Source organism: Myotis brandtii, unplaced genomic scaffold (assembly GCF_000412655.1).
Source record: "Myotis brandtii unplaced genomic scaffold, ASM41265v1 scaffold191, whole genome shotgun sequence".
NCBI classification, from domain to species: domain Eukaryota; kingdom Metazoa; phylum Chordata; class Mammalia; order Chiroptera; family Vespertilionidae; genus Myotis; species Myotis brandtii.
Window position 1 is genome coordinate 6,420,223 of NW_005357115.1, and position 10,161 is coordinate 6,430,383.

Below are 10,161 nucleotides of genomic sequence, written 5' to 3' on the forward strand. Positions count from 1 at the left end.
CTACTGGGAAGATTTACGGATCTACTTGTAAAGCACTTTATAATGAATGATACAGGCTTACAGTGGTATTACTCATTAATAGGTTGAACAAAGAGAACCTGCTAATGCTTGGGCTTGGTGAAGCTAAGCATAGGGACAGTTTGTCACTGTTACTCCTGTACGTGCACGGCTTCTCCCAGATGGGCTGGGGACTGTGCACGTCCTCCGATTATGGAAGGAGCTGGGTTATCTGGGGCCAGATGGGCAGTACCGATGGGACTGCTCAGTAATTGGATCTGCTGCTTTCTTCTCCGAGGCTGCCTGGAGCAGAGAAGGCCACCAGATAAGCATCTCCAGTGGGCCCCAAGCAGAATTGACCATTAGAGGGCCATGCTGGGTGGGCCTCAGACATTACTGTCAGCTCTGAATGCAGTCCAGGCCCTCCCTCTAGGGGCACAGAGTGAGCAGGGAGCTGGGGCTCAGCCCAGAGGAGTGGAGGTGGGGAGGTTGAGGTATGAGACACTTTTCAGGATTCCTCATCCAGAGAAGGGGTCAGTGCAAACATCCATTCCTGTTTTAGCCACTCCAGCCCTCACCTCCTCTGTGTATCCCCTCTTTAGGACGTTCAATGTACTAGCCTGTAGTATTACTATCTCCCAGGAGGCTGTGGTCTCTTTCAGGGCAGAGACCAGGTTGGTTTGATCTGCCCAGTTCCTCCTGAATTAGATTTCTTCCATTTTGACGGGCCTATGTTGATGCCCTTTCCTCCCTTTTACAATAGATCCCCCTGCTGATCATTACTGCCTTTGGACGACATCAGAATGTCCCCGGAGAGCTGGTCACCAGAACACTCCCTCTTCTAAAACATTTTTGCCACACCTTTCGGATTGCCCGCAGAGCCAAAGGCCATTCTTTCGGAAACCTTCCATTGTGGCAAGGCCTTATCTTTGAGGGCACATTTTATTCTTTTAAACAACCAAATTCCACCCTCAGGGTGGCTAAACGGGAGAATATTGTTTGGAATTTAAAACGAAGCATGGTTTATGAAGTATTATGACTGATTTTCTTGTGGGGCTCTGTAACTAATTCTAAAAAGACCCCCCAAAATGCTTAGCACATCGACCACTTTGCAGGAGTGAAGTTTGTAGCTTCTCCCGAGGTGGCTGTTTTGAGGGGCAGCTGCTTTTTCTGTGGCAGCCATTCAAATCGCTGCCTCCTTACTTTTGCCTCTCTCTGTCAGTTACAGCATCTGGTACAGTGATAGGCACACAAGCTCCCCGATAAATGACTGGCTGTTGGTGGTGACTCCAAACTTGCTGACCATAGTGAATGCGGACTCGGTGCATTTCAGAGGGAAAGAGTATGGTTAGGGTTAAGAAGCAGGCTGGGTGTCAGTCCTCCAAAGACGTGTGACCACAGCACCAGAAACCTGTCGTTTAATAAGCCATAGCCTCAAGTTGCAAACCACTGCTAGGCAAAAAGACTGCGTATTTTAAATGAGGGTCAGATGAAATGGTTTACGGAATGCACCTAGCCCCCAGGGCTCAGTCAGTATCAGTTTCCTTTGCCTTCCACCAAAAATAAAAGGGGGGGCTTTTTATCTTAAAGCTGACTGCTTTGCCACAGCGGTTCCCAGCCCTAGAGCATCACATGGGAAGCTTTAAACCCCTGGTGCTCAGGCTGGACCCCAGATCTATTCCGTGGAATCCACAAAGGACCCAGGCGTCAGTTTATAAGGCTCCTCTGATGGTTCCAGTGAGGAGCCAAGATTGAGAAGCACTGGCTTTGGTTAATCCACGAGGTAGTCACCCCCTAGCTGTGCGGGCCAGCCACTCATCCTCTTCTCTGGGACCTGAAGCAGGCGTGTTCCTCCCTCTGGCAGCCTCATTGGGGGAGGGGAGGTCATGGGAGCTCCTCCTCATTGCATTTGACCTCATTTCCTCCATTCACAGCTCCTGCACACTGGTACCCGCTTAGAATTTCACCACCAGCCAATAGACTCATCCAAGATGGTTTCATTAGCTTCAGCCTCTCCCCCTGACCCGTAACCCATTCTGCTCCCCAGCCATCGAACCTTTTAGGTAATGGACATTCAGTTTTGAGACCCTGATGGCCCCCAGGTGTTACGTGGGGCAGTCCTGATTGTACTGAACATCAGGAGACAGTCGCTAATTAAGCAACCAACCCCGTGGGTGCAGCTGGTGACATCCTGAACATCCCGCCAGGTTATGTTCACCTGGAAGCCAGAAACCAGGATCAGCTTGCCCAAGAGCGGACAATGGTGCCACCTTGGAGCCATGACCCAGAAGTTAAGGAGACATTTTTAAGATAACGAAGCCCTAGACCAAGAGATTTGTCTTGGTTGAACTGTAGCGTATACCTGCTGGAGCTCTAGGACAGTCACGTTTGTTTTGCCTTTTGATGGGCTGCCTGGCTCTCAATGGATACTTCCCTCTGGTGGGATCCGATGTCTCAGACTTTGAGTTTCCAACTCGGGGGACTTAAATATAAATTTGTGTATATTAAGATGTAGAAGAAAAAAAATACAGACAGAAACTGCTTGTTCTCCATGGAGAGAGACACACATGCAGGTTGGCCCCGCAGCTTTTAGGGAGCACTAGGGAGTCCCTTCTGACACCACCACCCCAGCCCAGCCCCTGCAGAGATGGAGGCAGCCTCCTGCGGAGCCGACAGCACTGATTCCCTTCTTCCTACTCACTCCCCTTTCGAATTCCGAGATGGGTTTTTAGTCCTACTCCTGATGTCTAGGTCTTTTCCCCGCGTGAGTGGGTGCTCACTTAAGGACAGAGTCTCCTCCCATCCCCCGTGGAATCTTGATGTCACTGTCTCTTTTCAAAGCTTTAACCTTCCTCTTCCTCCTGTCCTGTACACGAACACCCAATTTGTGGGCAAGTATCTAACACGGCGCCGTGCATTTCGAAGGCATCCAATAAGCAACCGTTTCCTTGCTGCCGTTGGAGAAGAAACCTTTGATCCTGGAGACCCAGATGAACTAGGTCTGAGACAATATCTAATTTAACAAGTTACTTAATCCCCCTGAATCCCCAGTTCTTGGGGATGAGAGTCCCTATCTCTCAGGGCTGTTGTGAGACTCGCATGAGATAACACAGGTAGGAACAAAAAGTGTTCTCTGAGCCCTGCAAACACCACCAAGGTATTGTTGTGTGTTCTCCTAGGATCAGCTGAAACCCTGCCTCCCTCACCTTGTTTACTCACAGCTTGCTTCTTATCTTAACCACCCATACAGCTTATTGTTTGTACTTGTTTTGTAGTTAATAGAAATGTTTCAAGTTGTTGTTTCCCTAACTAGAACGCATTCTCCTTGAAAACAAGGAATGTACTTCTTATCCACCCTGCAGGTCCACGGGTCCAGCACAGAGCTTGGTAAACAACTCTGCGTCTGCGCGCGGGCCCAGGTACCCAGGGCCTGGTTTACGCTGCGTGTCCCATACACAAAATATTGTGTAAGACCAGCCTGTGGTCACAGCCAGGCCACCAAGAAAGACAGGCGCAGGAACTTTGTCAAAAGAGCAACGTGGAGTAGGAAATACATTTCCGAGTCTTTTCTGAGGATTTGGAAAACTTAGGATAAAATATCTTTTTACAAGAAACCAGAGTATTCTAACATGCCGTGTCTAGAATGGTCATTTTTTTTAAAAAGCTGGTCTATTGCAGTTAATTCTAGAACCCATCTAGGGAGCGAAAATAAAGTTTGAGTATTTTAGGAAACAAAGCCTGATTGTCCGAAGAAGGTTCAGCAACATGACCCAAAGAACTGGTCAAGATCAGCCTGACCCCAAATATGCCTCCAGCCCTGAGGCGGTTTGGCGATGAAGAACAGCTGTGATGGCCAAAGTCTGAATGTGACTAATACTCAGCCAGATAACGGAATCGTTATTGTCTGTCATGATGGTTTCCATTTGTGGAGAGCTTTCTGGCACAGGCATACCTCAGAGATATTGCGGGTCCGTTTCAGAAGACCGCAATAAAGTAAGTCGTAAGCTTTGCTTGTGGAGGGTCTTGCCTTTGATTTGTAAAAAACAAACAAACAAACAAAAAACACACACACACGCAACATCTGTAAAAGCGCAATAAAGCGAAGTTCAATAAAGCAAGGTACACCTGTACTTCCAACCCTTCTAAGCTCATCTCATTTGATCCTTACAAATAAGGCATGAGATCTCTCCCATTTTACAGATGAGGCTATAAAGGCACAAAGAATGCGCTTTCTTGTCCAAAGTCAGATAGCTAGATAGTTTGTGGCCAATATATTAAAACATCAGTCCTCCTAACTTTCAGTCCCCTATTCTATTTGCTAAGAGACCTAACCCATGATAAATGGTGTGAGGAAGTAGACTGTATATGCAGCAGTTGGGCTTAGGGGCGGGGGGGGAGTCTTACCTTCACACTTGGCATTAATTATACTTGTTCTTCGGTGTTGCTAATGAAATCATGACAGTGTTACACATGACAGTGTTGACTCTTCCCAGAGTCAACATTAGGCAGATAACTCTGGGCTGTGTCAAGTTGAACTAGATAACTTCATTAAAGTCATGTTAGTCCCCAAAGTGCAACTAAAAACCAGGTAGCTAAAATGGAGTCGTGACTTTTAAAAACCAAAAGGCTGTGTGAGATTCTCAATCTTTCTTTTTCTAAATGTTAAGATGTTGCTGGCTCTTTATTTCTTGCTAAAGCCACTATCTCCTACCATTAAGCAGTGGGAAGTGTATCGGCCTAGGAAGAGATGGGTCCTAGCCCTAGCTCTGCCACTAATCAGCTAGATGGCTTTTGGTAAGTCACTTAACTGGGCTGGGCCTCAGTTTCCAGATCTGTGAAATGGGGACAGCAGCAATTCCTGTCTTGCCCATCTCGCAAGATGGTTCTGAGGATGGAATTAGACAGGGAGCACCCATGTGTCTCAGGACTTGTAAGTGCCTTGCTCACTGACAATCTCCAAGGGCTTATGCAGACACTTGCTTTGTGATCTTGGGCAAGTTGCATATTATGTTTGAGCCACAGTTTCCACATGTGTAAATTGTGCTCACAAAACCCTACCATATTGTGTTGTTAGGAGGATTATAATGATGTAATATCTGTAAGGTACTTGGTGCAACACCAGGCACAAAAGTAGGTGTCAATGAATATTTGCAGGTCCAGGGAACATGGTAGGACCCAAATGTCAAATGCCATTACCAGACAGAGCGCTGACCCCAGACTGCTTTTTCCCTTCCTGGTTCTCTCTGTTTCGTCTGCTCTTCGCTCTAAGGAAGGGACAATGGCAAAGGGCCATTCTGTGCACGCGCGCGCGCGCGCACACACACACACACAATGGTGTTAATGTCACAGTCTGTTCTGGGGACCTTTCCCACCCCAGGATGGCTTCTCTAGGTGCCCCTGACGACTGGTCACATGTTGATGTTGCTTGGGGTTGCCAGGGTTGGTGCTGGAGAATGGAATCAGCATCTTTGAGACACTGGCTTTCATGACATACAGGGTGATGTGTACAGTTTTAGTGTCCTGTGCCCTTCCCACCCTTACTTCCTGTGCCAGGATGCCTGCGAACCTTGCACAGCTGCTTTTTCTCCACAATCAGAGGTCAGAACTAAAATGCAAGTGGGAGAAGCTAATATGCAAACTGTCACGAAAGGTCTGGTGCAAAAGCAACTTGATCCTGAGGCAGATCCGAGAGGGTGGTGATGGGTGGGGTGCAAGGGAGGGAGTTCTGGGAATTGGAAGTCGGGGGGAGAGGAGGGACCAGGGATTAGGTGAAGGAAACATAAAAGAGAGATAAGACAAGAAAGAAAAAAAAAACAGTTTCACCATTTTCACAGTTTTTCGGAAGGTTCTTCTTGACCATTAACAGCTATTGGACATTCTTTCTGCCGTCTGGGCAAATAGTGCTTAATCCATCCAGGGAGCTGGATGTTCTGTTTTTTAAAATGAAACGTGTTGTAAAGTCAAAGCCGTGCCTCTGCCCCAGATCCTGAAGGGTTTGAAAGGCATGTCCACATTCCACGAATCCCAAAATACAGATTTTCTGTCCAGATTAGAGGCGGCGAAGCCAGACAAGAGGAGCACAGCCCTGGCCTGGAATCTCAGGCGGGAGGACAGAGACAGTGAGCTGGAGCCGGTTGGATGAGGCCTTGAGGGCCATACTGCACTGGACACTTGAAAAAAAAATTGTTTACCAACCACACGATACATGTTATTTCTAGAAACATAAGAAAATACAGATAAGCACGAAGGGAAAAAACAATCCCCATATGCTCACCAACCTAAAACTGCTACCATGTTTGTCTATAGAGAGACAAGACAATCAATCCTCCATGGTTCTGGGGCCCACCTGCTGGTGCCGAGCCCCGCTTCCCCATGTACATGCAGAGAAGCTGCAGAGAAATTGGCCTCGATGGACCCATTTCCTCATCTGTAAATTAGAGATGATACTAATGACGACTTGCAGGGGTACTTGTAAGAATTAAAGAAGCTACAGTAGTAGTGCTTAAACCAGTGCCTGGAATATAGTACGCACTGTACATATGATAGCTCTAAGAAGAATAGTTATTTTATTCTATTTTCTAGATTTTTTACAATATAATATACAAGAACTATTATATATATTTCTATGAAAATTGGGTTGTACCGTAGACTTTGGCAATGTCTTTATTCTCATGATCATCCTTTCATGGACAGATTTGTTATTAACATTAGCTAACATTGATTGCTTCCAGTGGAGATAGGCCTGATGCTAAAGGTTTTGCATAAATTGTCATACTTAATCCTCACAATAACTCTGTGGAGAATAAGTACTGTTATGACCATTCTACAGATGAGAAAACTGAGGTTAAGCAATTTAAATAATTTGAGTGTATAGAACTGAACATTCACCTCAGCGCCAAGATAACCAGGACCAGGGCCAAGGCATTGCCAGTGGGTGAATTTAGTCTTTGCTCAGACCCCACCATGTGAAGCCCTGTCTGGGCAGACAGAGGGAGCAAAGCAGGCAGGAAGACAGTACCCATGTGAGCAGAGCTCACAGTAGAAAGCAGGTTGTGAGGTTCAGATGACTGGTGTGAGCACGTATTGGTTCAATGTGAGAGCTTGGTCGTACCCTGGGTGGGGAGCCCTCGGGATGTCTTGATCAAGGGTATGATGGAATGACAGTGACATTTTAGGGACTAACCCCTTGTCTCTCAATCTAGGAGTAGCTCGGAGAGGAGGAAGGAGAAGTCCCGGGATGCAGCAAGGTGCCGAAGGAGCAAGGAGACGGAGGTCTTCTACGAGCTGGCCCACGAGCTGCCCCTGCCTCACAGTGTGAGCTCCCACCTGGACAAGGCTTCCATCATGCGGCTAGCTATCAGCTTCCTGCGAACACACAAGCTCCTGTCCTCAGGTGAGGCTGGTAGACTCGCCCAGGAGGCTCTGTTGTGCCAGAGTTAGAAGGCCACTGGGAAGGTCTCCCCACCCGGGAACTCCCACTCTGCAAAATGTCCACCCACAGAAACACCATCACTAGTGCTTTCCTCCTCCATGTTACACTCCTCTCTTCCAGCCATGACCTTCACCATGAATACAGCCATGAGATGAAGGGCAAGGACGGGACCAAAGAAACGCAGGGGCACCTGGAGGCTGAGAGGAGAGGGGGGCTGGGAGAACAAAGCAGCTTTTGCTGGCCTCTCAGCTGCCTTCCCATTGGCCGTACGACCCACACTCCACTCTAGGAAGTGTTTTAGAGCTTGTCTCCCAGCTACCTTCTCCAAAAGGGCAGAGATGTGCCCAGACGGTCTTCCCCTCTTCCTAGCCAATACGCCAGGCTAATTATTTGGTGTCTCTGCTCTTGGTTTCCTCAACTATAAAAAGAGGTTAAAAATGCATATTACACAAGGTGTCAGTGAGAATTAACCAAGATGCTGTCTGTAAGGCACCTGGCCCAGCCACACTCATTCACACTGGGGCGTCTTTGACAGATAACCACCTCCCCGTGGAACTAACTCATTCTCACCCTCCCTGGTATCTCTGTAAGTCTCAAGTTCACAAAACATTTTTTTTCTCAGAGTTTACATTCTTCATAAAGCCATTTCCTGTTAGTCCTGACCGAAAGAGGTGGCCTCAGGAATTTCCCAGTTTCAGATCCTATGTGACAGTCAATTTTGTGAGGAATCGGGGCAGTGGGTAGTGTCGCCTATTGTGGCACTACAGGTTGGCAGCATCCAAGGTAGTGAGGGTGAGGAAGGCGAGCAGGGAAGGGAAGGTTCTTTGGTGGTTGGTTTTCAGTTTTCCCGAGTGAGCAGGGTGCCTTGGAACCGGGTGGATTCCGCCATCCTGTTATGAAGTGGCTATTCTGGGAAAGTAACCCTGAGCAAGGGGAATCCAGTGTGAGGTTGGGAGGCCAGACGGACAAGTGCTATTCTGGGCCCTGGAGCACAGGAAGGATGTGAGGAAAAGACTTTCAGAAAATAGGATGACAGCTCAGTGGGACCGAGGGCTGGAGGGCTCAGCCTGTACTGTAAGTGTAAAGAATCTTGGAAAAGTACAGACGGGAGGGGGAGAACCAAGGGCATAGACAGACTCTATAAAATACTTCCAAGGAAACAATGCAAAGCTGTGGGAGATTCGTTGTCATTCATGCTACAGAAAGAGGGAACAATGGGCCGAAGTGTAGGAAGGGCCTGGAAATGCCATCTCAGGGGACACGTGTCCCTCTTTCTTTTGAAGAGGCTCATCCCCTGGGACAGGTGAGGGCAGTATCTGAATCTGCTCTACATAGACACAGAGTTGGCAGTGGAAAATTTAATAACTAGAGGAAGACCCTTCCTGTCACCCAGAAACATCTTCTCAACTTCCTAGTAATGGTACTTGAAATTCTGCTCTTAGACATTAATTCCTTTGGGTTAATCATTGCTCCCTTCCACCACCATCCCCCATTCCTCCACCAACAGAGAGCCCCAGAAAGGTTAATACATTAATCCCGGGATGCCTCTCGGATTGAATTGGGACTGTAGAACGTTTCACAGGTGATGAAACCTGAAGCACAGAGAAGCCAAGGTTGCCCAAAGTCACACATTTGGGACAGGGAGAATCTGCGCCTGAAATTCAAGTCGTTCTACGTCTTGGTCCATGGGAAAAACACCCAGGAGGGCAGGTACCTTCTGCAACCTGGGCAGGCGAAGATGTTGACAAGGACTGGGTGTGTGTGGAAGAGGAGGGGAGAGGCAGGGGAACCAAAGTTAAATGGAGGTGCTGGGGGCCGACCCTGAGCAGTGGGGAGGGGAGGAGGTCCTCACGCATTCGGTGAGTTGTTCCTGTCCTTTCTCTTAGTGCATGGCCTTGTTTTCCATGTTCTCCCATACATAAGCCCCTCCGTGGTTCAGAAGCTGACTTTGAGAGGAACCTGCATCAGAGGCTGAGCACGTCTTGCACGTGTGCTGACGGGAACCCCCTGTGTGCCAGACACGCCAAAGGAGATAGGAGCAGAGTGGCCACAGCGAGACCTCACCCATCTCCACTCGGGAGCCTTTGTTGCAAGTTGTGGACACAAACTGCCTGCCCGCTGGCTGGGCTCAGCCCCAGACCAACAAGAGTCCTCAGCATGTCAGCTCTGGTCCTCTCTGTCCCAAAGTAAGAAATGGCAGGAAAGGATACAGAGCCATCTGGTCCTGGTGTCCTTGAAGGAGCAGTTCTCATACAACAAGCATCGCCCGGGGGAGGAGGAGATAGATGGCTTTCGGTGTCCCTTTCTCTCCTCTCCCTCCCAGGCTCCCACCACACATTCCCTCAACCTGTTGTTGAAATTGTTTCCAGGAATTGTGTGGGAGACACAGGATCTTTTTCTTTCCGAGTCATAGTTTGCTTTTTCAACACACATGGCTCAATGAAAAGGAGCAAGAATTTGTGGGCAGATAGACCTGCGTCGGAATCTCAGTCTGGCGGCTTTTTCTCTGCAGCCTTGTGGGAATTTCTTTCCTGTCTTCGAGCTGGACTTTCCTCCTCTGCACAGAGGGGATAACAGGACTTACCAAGCAATGCTGATAAGGATTGAGAACATGGATATAAAAACCCATTTCCTCTTGCCTGCCATATACTAGGCTCTTGATAAGTGATAGCTTAGAAATCAAAATTACTAGGAACAATAAATCGATCTATAATAAGTATATATATGTATAT

At 48.0% G+C, this 10,161-nt stretch overlaps 1 protein-coding gene across 1 annotated transcript in view; it reads left to right on the forward strand.

Annotated features, from left to right (window-relative positions):
* Window positions 1-4,744: 4,744 nt before the first annotated feature.
* EPAS1 (endothelial PAS domain protein 1) overlaps window positions 4,745-10,161 on the forward strand; it is a 36,399-nt gene continuing 30,982 nt past the window's right edge. The window contains exons 1-2 of the mRNA XM_014538497.1: window positions 4,745-4,791; window positions 7,200-7,390. Coding sequence (XP_014393983.1) covers window positions 4,745-4,791; window positions 7,200-7,390 — 238 coding nt within the window. The remainder of the gene's footprint in view (window positions 4,792-7,199; window positions 7,391-10,161) is intronic.